Source organism: Solanum pennellii, chromosome 3, assembly GCF_001406875.1.
Source record: "Solanum pennellii chromosome 3, SPENNV200".
NCBI lineage: Eukaryota > Viridiplantae > Streptophyta > Magnoliopsida > Solanales > Solanaceae > Solanum > Solanum pennellii.
In genome coordinates, this window is record NC_028639.1 from 72674468 (window position 1) to 72696945 (window position 22478).

The 22478-nt window shown below is 30.0% G+C and overlaps 2 protein-coding genes and 1 pseudogene across 2 annotated transcripts; 1 reads left to right on the forward strand and 2 right to left on the reverse strand.

Annotated features, from left to right (window-relative positions):
* The first annotated feature begins 5655 nt into the window (after nt 1-5655).
* LOC107012647 (LOB domain-containing protein 41-like) lies at nt 5656-6891 on the forward strand. Its single transcript, XM_015212532.1, has 2 exons — nt 5656-5976; nt 6063-6891. The coding sequence occupies exons 1-2, from the start codon at nt 5787-5789 to the stop codon at nt 6614-6616; spliced, it is 744 nt and encodes a 247-aa protein (XP_015068018.1). The 5' UTR covers nt 5656-5786; the 3' UTR covers nt 6617-6891.
* An 8063-nt stretch (nt 6892-14954) lies between these two features.
* LOC107015030 (zinc finger protein CONSTANS-LIKE 16-like) lies at nt 14955-16719 on the reverse strand. Its single transcript, XM_015215184.2, has 2 exons — nt 15500-16719; nt 14955-15404 (listed from the first exon to the last, which is right to left on the reverse strand). The coding sequence occupies exons 1-2, from the start codon at nt 16490-16492 to the stop codon at nt 15171-15173; spliced, it is 1227 nt and encodes a 408-aa protein (XP_015070670.1). The 5' UTR covers nt 16493-16719; the 3' UTR covers nt 14955-15170.
* Nucleotides 16720-19853: 3134 nt separating this feature from the next.
* Nucleotides 19854-22188, reverse strand: LOC107013948 (annotated as a pseudogene).
* Nucleotides 22189-22478: the final 290 nt, after the last annotated feature.

A 22478-nucleotide genomic window follows, 5' to 3' on the forward strand; every position in this document is an offset into this window, starting at 1 on the left:
CCTCATTCTTTATTCTTCATGAAATAACGTCCATCGTCCACTTTTGATTCTATTTTCAAAAATAGCTGTTGTTATGAAATTTCGAATTCTACTTGTGGAATTCTAGGTAATGTCACAACGGATACTTTCTTGGAACAATTGTATATAATAGCAAATTAATAACCTAAAACAAATGGAGTAGTTAGGGTTTGATTTAATTGTGCTCCATAGCAAACGTTTGCAAAAAAATTGTCAGGCGCCTCTCTCCCAAATATCTCGCTCGCCACTCTCCTCCAATCTCTCGCTCGCTTCCTCACTTTTTATATAAACACAAGTGTATAAAAATTGTTTCTAATTGTATAAAGCAGAGAAAATTGTATAAATACATATATTTTTGTTCCCCTCTTCCAGATCTCGCTCGCCACTCTCCCAAATCTCGCTCGCCACCCTCGCATTTCTCAGTTGTACAAACAGAAGCGAAATGTATAAATTGCGTTTCTGTTTGTATAAAGCGTGAGAAAATTATACATACACATGCAAGTACATATATTTTCATTCTATACACTTATAATTATACAATAAAAATACTCCTCTGTCCAGTTTCTTTTGCCTTTCTCTCTTTCTCGTTTCATACAATTTTCAAATTGTATCTAATTTCTCTCTTTCTCGTTTTATACAATTCGATTCAACTGTATATTCCTTGCCAAGTCTCTTTTGTCTTTCTCTCTTTCTCATTTTATACAAATTCAAATTGTATATAATCGTTTTATACACTTATAATAATATAATTCGTTTTATACACTTCGTTTTTATACAAACTTTGTTATAGCATACAAATATGAATTTTTTATTTGCTATATGTGAAAATTATTCTACTTTTTTCCCCTCCCGATGAAGCTTCGGTCTTTTACTCTGCATTGGTCACTCAAAGTCACAATCTTAGATCGAAAGTGAGGAGTGCTTATCCGAGTAACTTTCTTTGTGTCACTTTTGAAATTTAGAACTCTATGACTCTCTATTTTATAGTCTAAATTTGCTTTTACTGTTTTACACAACACTTGTATGGGCTACTTAGTTGGGCCAATTCGATCGGGCTTGCGCACTTTTATACAGAAGAGCTAAGGAATTCATGGGGCTTTAAATAGAATATCAAATCTGTGATCACACAATGTGGGAGTGACCAAATTGGAATGATTTTTCAAATAATTTTAGTTATTTAAATAACTAAATTCAGTTAATCGTAAATTAAAAATGTTAGTCTGTGCGTTTTTTACTACTAAATGAGTAAATCCATTAGTTAAATGTCTTCTATTTTACAACTTATTTAATTTTTTATATTTGTTAAGACCTGTGTGAACTATTTGACTAGTAAATAATTTCTTCCACACTTTGTGGTTCGTTTGCTTGCGTTTTAAAAAAATTCAACTAGTAATAAAGTAGTTTAAATTTCACCAGACCTTTCTTTACAACATTTAGAACGAGTCAAATTCAATCGTAGTTATTTTATTTCATATATTTATTCAACAAGTTGTTCAGTATACATTGTATTAACACTCCTAAAAAATGTCACACATGAGTTATTATTAATTTATGCTTGTGGAGGAGAAAAAATAATCAAGCAAACTTGTCAGAATTTTTTTTATTTCTAGTAGATTTTGATGTAGACCAAGAACAGTTCTTATGACAAAATAATGAGGGTCAATTTATACATTGTTGTATTAAAGACCTCACTTTTGAAGGCATTGAAATGGTATTAGCAACCTTTGGATATCATTAATAGTCTATGCATATTTTTGTGGGTCAATTATAAAGTATATGAATTATTAATACTAGACTAATACATTTTAATTCGTACATATACACAATAGAAAGAAATATTATTAAATGAATTAGTAAATTTATCGAATAAGAGCTTTCATGATGATTATATAATTTTAATAGCAAAATAGACTTATTCAAGTATAAGTAGAAAAGAACAGAAAAAACTACTCCTAAATACAATGAAGTCTAGTTTGGGTAAGCTTCATTTTTTAAAACGAAAAATTATTATTACTGAAAGGTATATCAAACTAAACTAGATCATAATTTATAAAAAAGAAAAAAAATTATAATTAAAAGTTAAATTAGATCGTAAAAATAAATAAATAAAAATGACTAATAAAATGGTGGGGGGTGGGGTCATTTCCAGGAAAATAGGATAAGAAGGAGTATGAGGAAAACCAGAATAGCAGTTCTAAGGGCGCCCATAGTCCCCCGCGTACGGTATTCCATTAAACCGGGAATTCCCTTTTTTTTTTTAAGGTGTGGGTCCCATCTTTCTTTTTCACTTTACCTTAGCCACGCGCCTCTTCTTCTTTCGAATCCCCTACTCTTGGGTCACGTCGAATTTAAATCGGATAATTTAAGTAAAATTAAGTAATTTTAATTGATATAAATATAAATATATAAATGTTATATAATTAGAAAAAATATACTAAACGAATCACATTATTTAGATTATATTATATGAAATTGAAACTACATGTTTATACTATAATATAAACATTAAAATATAATATAAACATTAAAAAGTTATAAAAGAAAGATTAAATGTATATGATGACAAAATTGAAAAAAATCCAAGGAAATCATTGTCGTATACAGATACAAATCAAATAAAAAAAATTGTTAGTTGTGAATTATATAAATGTGGCGAATTATATGAACGTGATTAATTATACAAATTCAAAATAAATTCACGTAATTAATGATTAATGTAAATTAAAAACTATAATTATATATAGCAAATTATAGCTATAACTATTCATAAAATAATATAAATTTACTCGACCGAATAATAACTAGTCATATTTTTAAAAAAATGACCATAACATAAGTGAACATATCGATTAATATTGATTTGAGTAATTTTGACATAAATATTGTGAAAGAAAGAAAAAAAAGTTTGATTCTGATTCCCTTGTCTGCTTGCACGCCAAAATATATGATAGGAGATGTAAAAAGATTTCATGAATATGGTTTAAAAAATCAAATTAAATTGTAATTTGAATTAAAATAATTTAAAAAGTTAATATTTGGTTAGGTTTAGTTTTAAATTTTAAAAATTAATATTGTTTGATTTGATTTTAATTTTATTTTAAAAAATTGTAAAAATAACTAAATCGAACGATAAAATAAATATATATATTTTATAATTAATCTATATTATTCTTAAATAAAATATAAATATTTTGTTAAATTTTAATTAACTTAAGTCCATCAAAATTCATTTAGTCGTTACCTATCCTTCTTCACATAAAATAGTCACACTTTTTTTAATTGAAATATTTTGTTCGTATAGTAATAAAACTAGTATTGCTTAATTATTTAATTGAACTGACAATATCTTTTCGATGAATCGTTTATGTGCTAGGTGCTTATTTCTATCGTCGTAAGTCTTAAAAAAATATACTTTCAATTTGAATAATTGGAGAAAAAAAATCAAATCAAATCGATAATAATTAAATCAATGATTATTTTTTTCATTTAATTTAATTTTAAAATTAAAAAAAAAACAAATTACATTAATTTAATTTTAATTTTAGTCAATCCAAACCGAACAACAACTATCTAACTGATACCTTGACCTCACAAATATATCACTCCCTTTTTATATTTTTGATATCCTATGTATATATATTAGAATTGTATTGTATAAATTAAAAAGTAAAAAAATAGTACTCTCTCCGTTTCATTTTATGTGACACCACTTTAATTTTGGTCAGTCTAAAAATGAATGTCACTTGATATTTAAAGATTCCTCTTTTACCTTTGTTATTCCTACTTAAGTACTCTAATACATTTATGAGGAGAGAGAAAAGTGAGTTTACTTTTTTGAAAGGCCAATTTGATAAACATTTCAAAGTATTCATTATTTCTTAAACTCTGTATCAGGTTAAATATTGTCATATCAAATGGGACGGAGGAAGTAATATAATACTTCATCCGTTTCAAAAAGATTAGTCTAGTTTGACTTGAACGGACTTAAGAAAAGAAAGAAGACTTTTTAATCTTGTGATTCTAATTTAAATTATATCAAATTACTAAAATACCCTTTAATTATGTGGTCTTAAACGTACCAAGTGAAAAGTTAAAATTAAAATGTTATCAAAAAAGAAAAAATATCATTGTTTTTTAAACGAATAAAAAAAAATAGGATTATTCGTTTATAAACGGAAGAAATAGTAATAATATAGAGTGCGTGAATGGATATGCAGTAGAAGAAGTATGTGGCGAGCCGCCAAGTAGTTGTGGGTCCATTTCGACAGGCTTTACACGTGGCACTATGTCACAATCCCTGGTTTTGGACCAATTTGCATGTCATTCTCCGCCTTATCAGGCCTTCTCATTTTCCATGAATTTTGTTCGCCTTTGAACTTCCAAATGACCAAACTACCCTCAATATTCGTTTTGAAATACATTGGACTAAGAATGCTCAAATTGTATAATAAAATTTCGTAATAGAACAACAATTGAAATATAATAATTAACTATAGTTGTGTTGAAATTATTTTTATAATATTAATAAAATGAAGCAGAAGAAGTATAGAATAATAAGTAAGTAAAAGTTAGGCCACAAAATGAATATGTCAATATTAGAAGTTCAAAGTTTTGAGAAGATTATGTGCATTGATTATGTACTTTTTAATTATACAGAGCTTGAGTTTAGATTAAAAATTTAGAGATTTTAAAACTTTTAGATATAAGAGAAATATTTTGAAATCACTAAATCGTCGAATTATTTTGTTAGGAATTGACAAAATAATCTACTCATATATATATATAGGATCTACTAAATATATTAAATTTGTCCGAAATCATTAATTCTACTTAGCTTTGCCTATAATTATACACATGATGTAAAAAGATATTTTTCTTAAAAGAGAAGGTATATTAGATGTTTGTTGAAATGGATAACACCATTATAAATTAAACTAAAATACAACTCTATTTGTAGGTCATTCATAAACAAAATAACATATAAGCATCCAAAACTCACAAAATAAAAAGAATAGAGAGATCTTTGAGTACATGCAATGATATAATTATGGATATTTATTGATTACTTTCATAATTTATAAATAGTTTAATAAGTCAATTGTCAAGAAATAATTATAAATAACTTTGTAAGTAGATTTGAAATTTCTACTTATAATTTACAATTAGCTTTATAAACAGTTTTTTAAGCAACTCATGTAGTTTTTGTAAGTTACTTTTTCCGTCCATGTTGATATATGAAAAGTAGTAATTTATAGTAATTTTTTGTATAAATTATAAATATTTTAATTTTTTATTTATAAAATTAAAATAATATAATTTAATTTAATTTTAAAAATTATCCACATTTAACTTTTTGAAAAGTGGAAATAACGGAGAAAGTATTTTTAGTAACTTACAAGTAGCCTTTCTTTTTTTAAAAAAAGCTAAGAGTCTAGTAAAATATGAGTAATATATTTTTGAAAATAAATGAGTACTATATAAGTTTGATTCACAAGTAAGCAGGGGTAAAAAGGAGATTGCAAAAGTAGGTGAATAAGCTTTACGAAACAGCTAAATGATTTGAAATATTCCCAGGATACCACTGTTCTAAAACCACTTGCGGGCGCCCCTTATAACTTCCAATCCCCTCACATGGAAAATCAATTCCTTCAACAATATATATATACACACTAACTCTTTCTCCTTCTCAACTCCAAAAATACATAAACAACTCTTCCATTTCTACAAAAAACAAAATTGATTTTTCTTTCTCTATTGAAGCATAAGCTATGCGTTTAAGCTGTAATGGTTGCCGGGTTCTCCGAAAAGGTTGCAATGAAAAATGCTCCATTAAACCTTGTCTTCAATGGATACAATCTCCAGAAGCTCAATCTAACGCCACTCTGTTCCTTGCTAAGTTTTATGGCCGTGCTGGGCTTCTCAATCTCATTAATTCTGGACCTGACCATTTGCGTCCTGGTTAGTTAATTTTACATATAATGTTATAAGTAGCAAATTAGATTTAGTGATGATGATGATTAATTTTGAGTTTTTGTTTATTGCAGCTATTTTCAGATCGTTGTTGTATGAAGCTTGTGGCCGTATTGTAAATCCAATTTACGGTTCTACTGGTTTGTTAACTTCCGGCAACTGGCCTCTTTGTCAAGCTGCTGTTGAAGCCGTTCTAAACGGTGCGCCGATTGTTAAACTTTCACCCGACTCGGCTGCAGACGCAACGAGCCCTTCGCTTAAAGCATGTGATATTCGCCACGTGTCCAGAGAAAATATCTCGGATCCCGATCTGCACAAGGTTAAGTCCAGAACCCGGTTTAAACGGGTATCGGCTAAGCCTGAGCCGAGGAAGCAGTCGCCGGATGTTGACGATGCGGCTAGGGTGATGTGGAGTTGGTGTCATAAGGAGGAGGAAGAGGCAGTCGGGTCACCGAGCCTTAATTCGGGTCTGAGCCAACAGCGGACGGAAGAGCCGAGCCGGGAAGGAGAAAGCGGCGATGTGGATAGCGGCTCGGTAGAGACTGTAGAAGCCTTACCAGCGAAGCTGGATGAGAGCGATGTTGGCTTGGAACTAACGCTGGGGTTGCTACCGTTGATTAGAAGCTGATGAAAGAAATGAACGGCCTGGATGAGGCCACGTGTATAATACAACTATTGGAACTTATTTTGACGGGTTTAAATTTAAGATAATCCTGTGAGAGCCCCCAGTTTTTGGATGGTGGTTTTTTATTTATTTATATTATTAGACTTTATTCCTAAGTAGATTTATATTTCTTTTAGTACTAATTCTTTTTGCAGTAAAAGAAGTCCATGTGCAATGTGAATGTTAGATATAGAGGATATATGATTATACAAATCTAAGTTACATTTGCCCTTTCATTATCTCGAATCTGTTTATTAACTTATTTCAGTATTTGTTTTTTTGCTTTTATAATATGCACATGATATAACTTATATTATCGTTACAATAAAGATAGTGAAATTAATAATTTCGAAATCGCTTAAAACGTCCAATCAAATATGTGAATAAACTATACTTATTGTGAGAAGTAAACTTATTTTCAAATTCATATGTTTGGCTGTTTCTTAATATTTTAAGAAAAACAAGAGTATGTTTGGTGTGTTACGAATAGCTACACCTTTCATTTTCTTGGTAGTTGGTTTATTAGATAAAATAAAATGTATTCCTTACAATAAAAAAATTCTGATCAATTAATTTTTGCTTTTTTCATCGAAGTTTCTGGTTTATTCACTTTTTATAACGTACAAAAGAAACAATATTTGTCATGTTATCATCACAACTATTTTGACATTATCTATGTTCGTCTATTTTGAGTTGGTAAAGGTAATTGGTTCTCTCTTCTTTGATGAGTTTTGGTTAAGAGATTTCTTTTTTCCAGCACGAATCGTAATATATTACATTATGATTGTACCTAGCGAGTCGTTTGCTTAGTTAACACTATTTAAGCAGGCGTTTGACAATAAAAAGTGAAATTCTCATAGCCAAATGAGCCTATATTGACTGATTTCTCAGTACGACTAATTTAAATTTGTATATTGCCATTGGATTCGGCATAAATTGTCCAAGTCAAATGTGTAGGTTCAACGATACTAGCTAGCTAGATAGGTACAAATGGATAATTCTATCATCACAATTACGCTCTCAAAGTAATTGTTACTCACTGAGTTGGGCTTTTTATATGCATTTGTATGTATGAATCCGTACAAAATATGAAGAGGACAAGGCCCAAAATCATCTTAGGTTACACACACAACCAACCCCAAAACAAATGGGTTGAGTCCCAACAAAAGTACATGTTGTATACAAAAGAGTCTTAGAATGTATATCCATTGTATATTATTATCTTAATTGAGTTCCTCGACGCCTTGTTGATGTCTCTCTTTCAACCTCTGCCACCACAATGATTAGGGATTATTTTTTTTCGTGTTTAATTAACAAGAGTACGATTGATACATATATGTATGGTAAATCTGTGTTTTTTTTTTGTATATACATACTGCAATTAAACAACAGTATATGAATAAAGAAAGAGATTACCTTTATCGAAAAATTAAAGTCACGAAGAAGTCAATTGAAAAGTTGCATAAAATTGTTACTTACTATTATCAAAATGTTAGTACTGCTTAACTAGCTAGAACAAGCTAATATATTTTATATAGTTAACTTAACTATATATAAATGGATAGGAGCTCCCTTCAGTCCAATAAGTGAGACAAGTTAGCGGAAGTAGTTGCTCCCTTGCCATGCAACTGGTTAATCTTAACACTATACATAATTTGTTTATTAAGGTTAACCAATATGCATGACTAGGCAGCTCTTGCCGCTCCTCGTCCCTCGGTCTTGGCCTGAAAGGAGCTCCTACTTACATCTAAACATTCTTTAATTTACTAGTTGAGAATGTGGACTTCGGAAATCAGATGGAAAAAAAAAATTAGTTGTTGAGCAACATTTCTCCCTTTTTCTTTCTTTTTTTTGTGTGTATGAGAAAGTTGAAGCTTCACTTCCATCAGCTATTTATAGATGTAGAAGTAGAATGAGCCCTACATGAAGTTTCACTTAGATAAAATTGTAGGGTAGGTAGGTTTGGAATCTTTGAGCTACCTAGTAACCTATAACAATAGGCAACATAGCTATGCCACTTCTAATCATTTTTTGGAGTTTGGGAATCATGATTCATGCAGACAAGCCTCTGTCCATTACCTAATGGATATTTGAGTGTAGAAGCTGATGCTAAATTCACTTACCACTTACTCTCGTTTTTAGTCGGTTCTAAAATAAATAACACATTTCTTCATCAGTAAATGGTCAAATATACTAATATAATGTTACAAATAGTTTAAATGTACCCATCGTAAGATTGGAGGGGTATATTTGGAGATAAAGTATAACGAGGGGTATATTTAAATTATTTCTAATAGTGTACGAGTGTATTCGACACTTTGTCATTTTTTTTATTATATGATAAGTAATAATTTAACTTTGAAATACTTATTTTATCTTTAATGAAATGATTTATAATCATCACATAAAATATCTACTACTTATTTTAAATCATAAATTTCAAAAGTTCTTATTTTTTTTAAAATTTCGTGTCAAATCAAACTAACGAGATAGAGGAATACTAAATCAGATTGTGTGACGTGATCAAGCGTCTCAGTGTTTTTTGCTTTTGTGATTTGATATGACTCTACATGAGAAATAAAAGATGTTGTAGTACATTACTTGTAACTCATAAAAAAATAAAATCTTTGACTAAATCTAGCCGTACTAATAATGCTCTTGTAATAATGCTTGAGATGAGCTACGCGGGCATTAAAAAAAAACAATTTTGATGAACATGTTTACAATGAGGGAGCATACATGTCATGACAATAACGAAAATAATAAATATGCATCATTTAAAAGCAAAAAAAATGAGTAAATATATCTTAGGAATGAGTCAAATGGTTTGGAGGGTAATTATTTACACGGGTAATTCGAGATTGATCCCCATCAATGTCTTCTGAGTCGAGCCTGTCGCATAGGACTTGTTTAGTGTGATTTACATCCGTCGTGTGTTTTGCAGGCTATTACACAGTTGGAGGTTTACTCAGTGCTCACCACAGAGTGATCACCCTAAATGCGACAGAAATTATAGTGACCGCAAGTTATTTAAAAATAATAATAAATAAATACATTACTCATTAAACAAAAGTACATATATACACACTTGCGTTTAACAAATGACACATATAGGCCATGAATTGGGCTGAGCCGATTCACTTTTTCTAGAATGTTTTTTTCATAATTTTTTTAATTAGAATTTTTAAAATATCTACTAGTCAATATTACTTGCTAATTAAATCTCAAATCATCTTAATAATATTTTAAATATAACTTTTACCTTATATGTGAAGATTTGATTTTCACCTAATATATAGCAGTGGATAATTATCCCAACAATCTTCATTCAGTAATGACGATTCTCTTTTTAATTGATATTTTAATTACATTATAATTACGAATCGACGCAACATTACTTATTGATAAATCTCTAACTTTTAACGTCAAAAGTGTTGTCGAAATGATGAAATAAAAGAATGAGACAACAATACGAGGTCGTTAATATTTTGTTTGGTCCCTCCGTGACTAATTAAATCGTCCTTCCCTTGTTTTGTAAGAAATGTTTTGAATGTTTTGTATTTGTCTTCCTTCTAACCTTTTAGGATTCCCCTATTCCTGAGATTGTGACATGACCTTATTTTTGGATTTACTTCTTCTCTCCCATTTATACTTTTAAGGCATGGTATGCCTTCTAAAAAATTGTCGGGATATTTTATTTAGACATTTGAACTAAGTTATGTTTTAATTGAACATCTCAATTCTTAATAAACTGTTCTAATTACACACTTTTAGTTTAACTTTGAAAGAAAAATTTGTGTGTCTCTGACTATTATTTTTTTTTCTACTCTCTTTAGGAGGTTTCTACTTTTCGTTCGCTTGATAACTCGCTCTCACAACCTTAAAGTTGGAGTTGGAGGATGTATACTGTTAGTATGGTTAAAGTATCATATTGGTTGGGGAATGGACGGAGTGTTTAGTTAAATAGACTTGGACAATCCTCCCTCATTAGCTAGTCTTTGGAGTTGAGTTAGTTCTGAATGTGATACTTTTACATGATATCAAACGCAAATTCATCTCCGTTTGGGCTCCATGTTTATGTTCCAACTGGGCCTTGGTTTGAAGGTAATGTAATAGTGGGTTAGATCCGACGTTGGTTCGCGAATTGGATTGATTGTTATTTTATATGCGCTTGGATAATCATCCGCTCGTAGATTAACTTTTGAGGTTGAGTTAAATGTGAGTGCCGTATATTTACACTTACACAAGTGACCCCCTCATTCGTCTATTAGATAGTTATATCAACTTTATAATATATATCACTTTTTAATTATATGCATCATTTCAATGAGACATGCAGGCTTGATGCGTAATTAAAGAAAATGACATATTATGAATAATTAACCTAAGTAGTTAATAGACGAATGAAAGCACACGCACTTACTTTTTATAAAAAATTTGAATGAAAAGTGTCTGGCTAAAAAACTTTATTAAAGTTGAGATTTACAATTAAAACCAACCTTAATAGAAAATCATGATAAATTAAGAGGATTAGCATGTACTATGTATGGTTCAATTTTTGTTTCTTTTCGCTTGTCGGATTTCATTTCAGACATGCTAAATGGGCCAAGGCCCACGAGAATGAGAAATGTAGAGTTTCGAAGAGGAGAAACTATCAAATAAGAGAATCTTATACATATTTTTATTATAGAGTTAATTACATTTTATTTTTATTCTTTTTTCAAATTAAGAAAATTTCTCAAATTTAATGAAATATAGATACATTCGAAAATGTCTAGATACATACCGTCTCAATTTAGGGCCTTTTGGCTACATACCTCCACATTCAGATACATCACATTTTGGTTTCAGATACATCACTCAATGTCTTAATATATACATCATATATAGATACATCGCATGTGTGAGAGAATAGGAATTTTTATAACCTTTTCATTTGGTAAGGAATTTTAGAGAATATTGTAAAATAAGTTGTGTATTTATGTAATTTTTCCTTCAAATAATTATGTATCTTACCGTTAATTAAGACTTTCCTACCATACATTAAGGGATATATATCAAGATCCATGTATTTCTTTTACCAGATATACTAAAATTGAGAGAGACAAACGAAATAAGGATGAAAATAGTTATGTATCCCAAATACATGTGAAATACACTAAATACATATATCCATATATATCTCATGTGGTTGAATATATCTATGATACCAGATGCATAGAAAAGTGACGAGCTAGTGAGATATTTATGAATTCTCCTCGTAAGAAAGAGATATTATCAAGTTTATCTTGCAAATATCTTTGTTGCTTATTACTTATGTTTTTTAATACGCAACAAATACAACATGTTACTTGTTAATGCACATTGTCAGACATAACAATATTATTATTTTTCTTGTTTTGTCGATGGGTATGGGTCCAACCTTTGCGCTTGGTGCTCTTCATATATCATTAGGCATTGTTCTTGACTTTGACATACCCCAATACCTCTTTATTTTTGATATTGACATTACAAGCGCCTTACTTTTGTATTTTTTAACACTTGTCCTTGACATCCCAAAAAATATCTGTAGTTGTGATATCGATATTTCAACCCGCTCAACTTTTATCAAGTATATATATATTTTTTTAAAATAATTGTTTCTTTGATCTATAGATGCATCATATATCTAAGAGAACATTCAATAAAAAAAGTCAAAAATAGGTTAAGTCAGCATGCAAATTTAGCTCTAGTTCTCTAACAATCTCCTATACTAAAAAAAATTGAGATAACAAATTGTTTTTTAAAATATTTTCAATTTGTTTGTCAAGTTTTGATTTTATAGGGACTTTAAGAAAATATGTCAGATGAAAAAATTGAAATTACAAAGTTATCATAAAGAAAAAAATAAACATTCTTTTTAGTATGGAGTAAAAAGAAAGTAGGACAAGTAATTTCTTAGATGCATAAAAATGAAAGTCATTATATAATAGGTCGAAGATTTTCTACTATATGATATATATCTACCAAAGTTAGATTTCGAGTATTTTTGGTTTCTTAAATTAATAGAATATATTGACAAATTAAATACAACGAGCATATATATTTGATTGGGTCATATAGTGCATTGTTTGCTTCCAAGACAGGAAAAACAAAATTATGACACGTGGAGATCTTAATTAAAGTAATTTCCATCAAGGATGTCAATTTATGGATTAACTATCAGAATTGCAGGAAAAAAATAGCGTAATCAGATATGGAACTAATTACTAATTCATGGGAATATAATTAATTATATGTGGTAAAACATTTTATTTAGATCATGAAATTTTAGGAAAGGTGCATTTTTGTACTAAAAATGTAGCCTAATAAATTAATAATTGGATGTTTTATTGGGCGTGGGTGTCCCATGTATTAACTCACTGAATTAGAAGGAACGATGGATCCAATTTGTGTCACTCTCAATTTGGGTTTACAGTCTATTCCGAGTTCCCACATGCATCCCATATATATATATATTAATCAACCTCAATCACGGAACTATTTTTAACTTGACACGTGTATATGTACCGTCTTAAAGATCATGAATTCTCTCTATATATATAATCAACCTCCATTACGGAACTATTTTTAACTTGACACGTGTATATGTACCGTCTTAAAGATCATAAACTCTATTTCTTTGAACGAATCTTATACTCTCTATATCTCAATTTATGTGATGTAATTTGACTTGATATAATCTGTTATTGATCTGATTATGCATGCACAACTGGGTGATTTTGTATAGTAATTAGGGTTTATCAATAAGCTCTTTCTCTAACAACGAGTGTTTAGTAGCATGAACTTTTAAAATATAATTAAGTGGCTGCATATTGAGATATCTTTTTTTTATTTTAAGTTTATTCGTTGAAGTAAAAATCATATTGCATACTTTATATATGTATGCAAATGTGCAATATATGTAACCAAAGCTGAATTAATTATTTTATTGATTGAATATAAGTATAGGTTATGACTCTTCTACTTAGCTTTTTGTGATTTGGACCCTTATACTCAACATAACACAATATATTAAACCCCTCTGACCATTGATCATCCTTATGTGACATTAATATAGATGAGTTGGCAAGAGAGTATAGTCACACGCCTGCAAAAGCAAGTGCACATGATATTTGAAATTTCAACTTTTACTTTTAAGTTATTAATTTTTTTTTAAAAAAATAAATTTAAAAAGGAAAAAAACTCCATCTTCTTTCCCACACTATCTTTTTTCCAGCCACCCCAACCCAACCTATTTTTCTTTCTTATCCACACCCTATATGTTATTTATCTTCATTTTTCTCTTTCCTCTTTCCCCCACCCATCCCTATTTTTTCCCTCTCAATCGTCACTTTTCTTCTTTTTCCCCTCCCATGCCTGAATTTCTATCTTTCTGCCTTTTCTTGCTCGTTTTCAACTTCTTTCTTATTTTTCTTTTTTTTTGTTACCCTAAATAAAAAACGAAATTGGGCAAAAAATTTTGAACATAATAAGCAAAGAAAATCAGAAATTAGTGGAGTTGTTGATATCTCTAATGAGTAACTTGACCGCTTTTGGTACAAAATTATTGTTGTCTTTGTAAGCAATTTGGGGTGTGAAATAGTAGTTAGCATTGGATTATGAAAAATTTGGTTAGATCTGATTGTTAGGTGGCTTGATTGTTGTTATTGTGCTTGTTAGATGACTTAGGTTGTTGTTACTTTGATCTCGCCGGTAAAAATGGCGATGACGCCGGTAAAAATGGACGACGCCGTAAAAAATGGAGACGACACAGTGGCTTCATCGATTTCTCCGGCATCGACGAGATCCTCTATCTTGTTCCAACCAGTTTGTATTGCTATCCATGCCAAAAAATCGAAAATGATATTGGGTTTTACAATTGAATTCTAATGGGCTTTACGCCGCCACCTTGGTGTTGAAATAGTAAAAATAGGGAGGATTAAAAATGTCAATAATAAATTAAAATAGCACTAGCGGGGAGTGAAGTAGTTTCATGACTTCATCAGATTGCTGGATTGTGAAAAAATCGAAGAAGAAAAAAATGGGGACATGGAGATGGTGGATTTTTGACAGTGATGATGGGTTAGGGAAGCCGGAGGAAAGGTGTACAAAAATAATAATTTTATATTATTTGATAAAATAATTTTTTGTAAATTTGTCTTCTATTTAATATTTTTACTAATAATTAAAAAATTATTATGAAGAAAATTATGACTTGACATTAATATATATGACATGGATATAACATGTCATCTATGTAAGGGAGAGTGAGATACACACATGGTGGGATTTAAAAATTTTATTTTGGTTAAGTTCAGAAGTTTAGATGACAAAAAGCTAAGTAGAAGAGTCCATAATACAATCCGATACAAGTACGAAGGTTGACCAGACTATTTTGTCTAAAAAGAACCTAAGTCATTCCAGATTGCTAGTGTAAGCAAAATGGTGATGTTATAATACAAACTCTACTATCAACTACATCAAGATCAATTCATCATCATCGTTTATTCATCATGTAAGAAAAACCAGGCACTGAAAACGACGATGAGCTCCTTTTAATGAATCGTCCTTTCAGCCTAGGCCTTTTTTCTGCATTCAATTTCCTAACTTCATATCGAATTTTCTTCGAAAACAATCTATTCCGTCTCTTCTCTCTGTAACGCGATACCCTTGCTTCTCTTCCTCCATCGCCACTTCTTACATGTCCCCCATAATTACCTACACTTGTTTCCTAAATCAAAAAGATATACAACAATATCAATGATTATATATAACTAGTTATTCAACACCAACAGTAATTGTGGAAGAAGAAGAAGAAGAAAATACCGAGAAAAATTCGGGCCAGTAGTCATCAGGATTGAAATGGGGTCGTATTCCATTTGTCCATGGAGAAGATTGATTTGGCCAAGCACTAATAACCGCCTCATGATTAAGCCTGAGAAACAGTCTGTTTTTTTCATCAGATTTTGTACTGCTACCACTGTACTCTTCTGCACTAGCGATAAATTCTGTTACTGCTGCATCTGCTGCCATTACTTTCTGCTCAACTGTTTCTTCATAATATTCATCAAAGTTCCAATTCAGTGCTTCCCTTTCCATATCCAATTCAGGATCCAAATGACAAGCAACAACAGTTCTCATTTCTTCGTCTTCAACTTCAATTTTAATCGCCTTGTTATTTTCAAAATCCGCATTTAATAACTGAGTACTCTGTTCTTCTTCGCCTCCCAATAAGGTTTCAACATCCGCAGCGAATTCAGCAAGCTCAATATCAGATGAAAGAAATTCCGGAAGGTTCAAATCATGGCATGTATCTTCAGTGTTCAACAAAATGTCCAGATCAACAATAGATCCAGTTTCATCTGGCACATTGCAGAGTTCTGCTTCAAACGGATCGAAAATTGGAACTCGATAAAGCAGCTGCTCTTCGTTTTCGAATTCATTTTCATCCAACGAATTCTCTTCGCTGCCAATTTCCGGTACCCGATTTTCTTCGTTCTTTTTCCATTGCCTGATTTGTGCCTTTTTTCCATTTCTCGGCGTTCTAGCCTTTCGAGTAAATCCCTGGTGCCAAGAAGGTTGATGAGTTTTGTCGACTAATTTTGTAATAGTTGATTTGTTAGAATATGTTTCGAGACGAACACGTTCATGCCGACTCGCCAATTGGTTCGCCGAATGGATCGAAACATCGCACGATTGACAAAGAAAGGCATCATCAGCTGGGCAAAACCAACGTGCCCTCTTTGACAAACAGCTATCACAAGCTCTAGCTGTTTTTCCTCCTATAGCATTTGCCGTCTTACTTTCACTAGTCATCATTTACAATCGTTCTGATATAATATCAAAACGAGAACCGAAGGAGAATATAGTAAAATTCGTAAACGCTACGGAGGATTCAATTAAAAGGAATTTGAACAAGCCCAAAAAACAAAGTGGAACAGTTCGATATATATAAAGGATCGTTAGTACAATAATTGTTCATTTTTGTGTGCCCACAGCAACCGCTTCTGATATAACAGTTTATTGTTTCTACTTGTTGAGTCCATGCACTTTTGGCTAATATTTTCCTTGAAGAAGAAAATAAGATTAAGCTGTTTTGGGTCCCATAAATTGGCATATCTAATTGTTGATTGGTTGAATTTCTAAAATCCATCCAGAACACTGTATTTTCATTGGTTAAATGTCTATATTTACGATTCTTATGGGACCTATTTTAACATGTGAATGAACAAGGCTTGCTACTATTAGTGTTATTTATGACATTTTTGTCTCTATATTTCAATTATTTCAGTTATAAGAATTTTGAATTTTTTTAATTTTATTTTTCGTGTGTGGTCCTTTATTTTGTTTCTTTCAACTTATGTTTGCTTGATGAGAAAATCTGAACCATTGTTCTCCTCCACTTGATCCACTAGTGGATGGTAACAGATTTTAAAAATGGCCTCAAAATTTATTCATATGGTAATTTTAATTTGTACGTTAAATTATTATCTTTTGTAAAATAATAATAATAATAATAAATCTGGAAACAGCTATAAGCATAATGGGCCATGCATGGAGGAGTACTCTTGTGGTAAGAATTCAAGAAATAGAATCTTAATAATCATATCCACTAATTTTTACATGCAAAAGACGAAAACATATATATCACAAGAAATATTAGGTTTTATACATTGTGAGTCGCATAAACTTATTAGTAAATTAAAATTCGAGATATTCTTTGTTTTAATTGAGCATTTGACACCTAACACAAATTATTTCAATAAGACAGTATCACTTCAATTTTTTTAAAATTATCTTCTTTTTTTTTTACATGTTCATAAGTATTTATTAGGTGGTTAAGTCAACTATAAAATATTTCATCTTCTTTAATTATACGTATCAACCTCAATTAAAAAATATTTAGAGTTTTACACTTGTTGAGATGAATATTGTATAATTGGAACCAAAAATATTTAATTTGAATGCTTTATTATTATATGTTTAGGTGTTTAATTGAAACAATTTATAATTCTAACTTTGCTAAACTATGACTCAAATCTAATTTACAGCCTCATATTGTCTAAGTGAGCAAAAGACATCCTTATACTATCCAAAACTAACAAGAATCATCTTTAGCCTATTCTTGTAAAGAAATTGATTGAATCAATAAAAAAACATATTTTTTTTAATTTGGTCACGTCTTGGCCACGACGAAAAGATCAAAGTCACCTAAAAAGAATAAGGATATGGATAGGAAATGAATCTTGAATTTAAACTTCGAGTGTTGTTAGTTTATAGAGTATGTTTTTCTTGCATCATCAAGTAAATTGACTTGCACCAATGCATAAGTTTTGAAATATTCATACAATGTTCTGAAGGTTAGAAAATTATGTAGAAAAATCATTTCAAATATATTGCATCCAACTATTTAGAGATTTTCTTTAGTAAAATATTGCGGGGTATATACTATATATACAATGTTCACATTTTATACAATGTACAGAAAAATTGAAAATTTAGTGAAATCACGTTGGTGTTTAGTTATTAAAATAAAAAATAATTACTTTATTTGAAATTTTTGAAGTTGGAGTGCTATTTGTTTTTTTTTCCAAAGAATATTTAGAATTTGAATATATATTGTCTTAATATAATTTAAACCCTCAATTTCGAATTTTTTTTAAAAATCACCTAACTTGATTAGCTTAACCATGTGTATATATATTCATTCAATTTGACATATTCTTTTGTTGGGGCTTGAGTTTCTTCAGAAAATTAGACAAAAGGATGAATCTTACAACTTTTTGGATAGTTCAAAGATGTTTTTTGTTCAATTATATAACACAAGCAGGGCCAGCTCTTGCCTATTAATTTTTAGGCCAATGCCTTTTTGGAGGCCTAAAATTCCTATATAAAAAATAATAATTATGATTATTTTTTTCATGAACAAAATAATTATTTATGATAAAAAGCATTATATATATTCTTCCCTAATACTCACATTATTTATTTTAACTATAGTTAGAGTAATATTCTGTTGAAAATATGAATTAATAGGAAAAAAGTGTTGAAGAAAGTAAATTACAAATACTTTTTTATTTTTTCGTAACTTTTCATATTAAAGTAGGATATACCAAATTATCAACTTTTTGAATGATTTTAATTCTTATATTTATTTAAAATTTATCAACTTATTATTCTAGAACTATACTATTGATTCATATAATAATTGTCTCAATAAAATGATGTTTTTCAATGTTGAATTGATAAAGTCTAAAATAATAATTAAAAAAAAGTATTTGAATAAATAAATTATAAAAAAGATATTAGGAATAATTTACACCTAAAAATTTTAAAAAATAATAAATACGGATAATTTTTTAAATTTTTTTTTAGGTCTCTAATTAAAATTTTATTTTTAACTCTCGAATTATATTGAGCCGCCCCTGAACATAATGTAATTTTGATCATACTCCAAAGATAATTTTAGCCAAAAACTCCATACTTCAGATCATACTCCAGAGATAATTTTAGTCAATAACTCTATATTTCTAAGTGTGTAAATAAATTTTGATGACAATTCCGAATTGTAACTAAAGATTTTTATCAAAGTTTAAAGCCAACAAACATACATATCAATCTCTTTTCTGTTAACATAAGTAACTGTCCACGACAATCGAGATCAATACTTGAAAAAGGCAGATAATTAATCTCTTACCACAATTAAAATTTATCAATATTATAAATAAAATTTACACCATAAATATATCTTTAATAATGTTATCTTATTAACTGGAAGACAAGATAGAAAGTGATGAAGGTGAATTGTTGAAGTCATGGACATTCATATAAAGAATCTTTGGTACAACAATAAATTGACAGTAAAAGAGACAGGCATGAAACTAATGTACTAGTAGAAACATGCTGACACTTGTCTCAATTTGACGTGGTGAATAAGTTGTTAGAACTATCTTAATTCATGTGTACCAAATCTTCTAAATCACACAATTTTACCTATGATCAAACTACGTAAAATGCATGTGTCTATTTATTCAACTGTATACTAAATAAAGTATTTATTTGAAGACACTTAAAAATTAAAAATCATAAATATCAATTGAGACTAAATCAAATGATATATTTATATATTAATTCGTGAATAAACCTTTTATATTAAAAAGTTACAGTATCATAACTTATATATTAAATTAAACACAAGAAAATAATATTTGTGTTCCAAAAACACAACACCTCTTTTATCTTTTTTTGTCCCACTATTGGGGGACCTCACAATTCACTATAGTCAGAGTCATTGCCATCATGTGCCCATAATCTTTGATTAATGACTACATTACCACTTAAACTAAGACCGGTGGAAACTGATTGGAACTCATCAAGATCCAACAAATTAGTTAACTATATTATCCATACCAAAATAATTTTTTTTTTATCGATTATAATTAGGTTTTCAAGTTCCAACTATTTAAGCACTACTTTTTCTTAACAATGCTAAATTCTCAAGAAATATCTTATAAATTAAATATAGCTGCAGTTTAGAATATGATACCTTGTACCTTTTCTTTAAAAAAATTAAAATGCAAAAAAGAGATAAAACGACATTTATTATAGGAGGGAGGGACTATTTGGCTATAATTGAAGAATAATCTCATACACCTATCATGTACCAAGGCTGAGTTATAGTTTAATGATTTCTACGTTATGTAACACATTAGTAATTTTCGTATTTTCGTATATCTAAATTTTAATTTTATAATATTGAGTTGATCAAATCTTCCAGAAAAAGTGGAAATTAATTACCAAAGAAAATGGGATAAAAGAAAATAATATAAATCTTTTACACAATAGGTGTGACTGTAAGTTTGATTTTCATTACCCCATTTTCTCCAAGATAAATCTTTTTATTTACAAGAATATTTCAAAGATAAGCTCAAAAAGCAATAAGATTATAAAATGTAATGGTTGAGATAGTGATTTTTGAGTATATCTATGAGCAGAACTGGAATTGAGTAGTCCTAATGAATGATTTTTGGGTGAATGTGAGTAATGAGATGGACTTAAATATGGTGCTATGTAATTACTTGGTGGAGACTCCATTGGTGACTCTGTACCCTCACTCTCTTTACCTACACACATCCCAAAAAATAATTAAACAACTAAAACACCAATATTATAACTGATAAGATTAAAATAAAATCCATGGACTGAAATATTACCTAAACACTTGACATCAGTTGAATTCACCAAACTGCAAACCAAACAAAGAAAAATATTTACTCTAGTTGATCCAAATTAAAATCGAAAAATGAAGTGTTTGTGACCCTCGTACTTTGAATTGTTTCACATAAATTGGGCCAGAGAGAGTATTATTATATAATATTACTTATTTTGGGACGGAGGGAGTATATACCTTCTAAATATTTTGCCTCCGAGATGTCCACGATAAATACAGGCTGTTACATTGCAACCAGATGTTGTATGATTTTCATGCCTTTCTCCAATGAAGATATTGGAATCTTTGCACTGTAAATGTGAACATTTCTCCACAATTCCAGAAGGGGAACACTCCAGGCTATGTTCGATCAAACATTAAAAGAATTAGAACCAAAAAAAAAAACGAAATTTATCTCTAAATGATTGCAAATCTGTAGCATTATACTAATTTCATTGTTGATTACCTGAGATCAGTAGGTCTGCATCCACATTTGATGCAATTGTTAGCTGTTAAAGCATAAGAACCCTTGGGAACTATTAAGCTTTCATTGTACCAATTCAGATTTGCTGATGAACATGCTGCAGGGGACATTATGAATAAAACAGTACTATACGAAATATCTTAATTTTACAATGAAGTAAGCACTGTATGACTCATAATTCATACCCTTAGGGGTCGTTTGGTAGCTGGTTAAAACAAATATTATACATGTTAGATTATGGTACAAAACACGACGATGGTAGGTGGAGTCAATTAAATCCTTCATCAGAAAATAGTACTTTTTTTTTCTTTTTTTGGTGCGTGTGTGTTTTGGTTACTTACCAGCAAGTGGAATAGCCAGAATATCCCCTGGATCAATTTGATTTTGGCCAAGTCCATTTATGATCTCCAAATTACCAATTGTTACACTATATTCTGTTGCAATTTTTGTTAATTCATCTCCACTTTGCACCACATAAGACATATACACACTATCTGCACCATTATTACTATTATTAAAACAAGTACATGGCAAAGGAATCACAACACTCTGTCCACTTGATAAAGTATTTTCTTCATCAATCCCATTAGCATTCCCAATTTGTTCTGCACTAACCAGTCTCCCATACACTTCCGATACTGACGTCAAAGTATCCGTTGCACCAATCGTGTAATGCGTGGATACAGATCGTCGTATTCCATCCACACATGAACATAAAATTGGTACTTTTACCAATGATTTTTCAGGTAGGATTTGATTTGGTTGATTTGAATCGATAGAGTTTGCTACTAAGAGATCAGAGACGTTGATTCGGAATCTGAAAGCTATTTCGGAAATTTTGGAGTCCCATGGAAGGCGATATGAGAGATAAGAAACACATGAATCAGATGCACTACATGGTTCAATTACTGATTTTGGTAGTATGCATTTTGGTAGAACGAGAAATAAAATTAAGAGGTAAATAGGAACAAGAAATTTGCATGTCATTTTTCTGATCTGTTTTCCTTGTACAAAATGACAGTGTTCTTTTCAATTGAATTGAAGTAATGGTAGGTGAGGAAATTATTGCAAGGACAGAGAGACAGCAAAGAGATAACTGAGATTTGTAGTAA

Bases quoted from the DNA above. Each gene is read 5' to 3' on its own strand.
- LOC107012647 (XM_015212532.1), top strand. From the start codon at position 5,787: ATGCGTTTAAGCTGTAATGGTTGCCGGGTTCTCCGAAAAGGTTGCAAT. The intron at 5,977-6,062 runs GTTAGTTAATTT...TGTTTATTGCAG, and splicing joins ACCTGACCATTTGCGTCCTG to CTATTTTCAGATCGTTGTTG.
- LOC107015030 (XM_015215184.2), bottom strand. From the start codon at position 16,492: ATGATGACTAGTGAAAGTAAGACGGCAAATGCTATAGGAGGAAAAACA. The intron at 15,405-15,499 runs GTATTTTCTTCT...TTTTTGATTTAG, and splicing joins ACTGGCCCGAATTTTTCTCG to GAAACAAGTGTAGGTAATTA.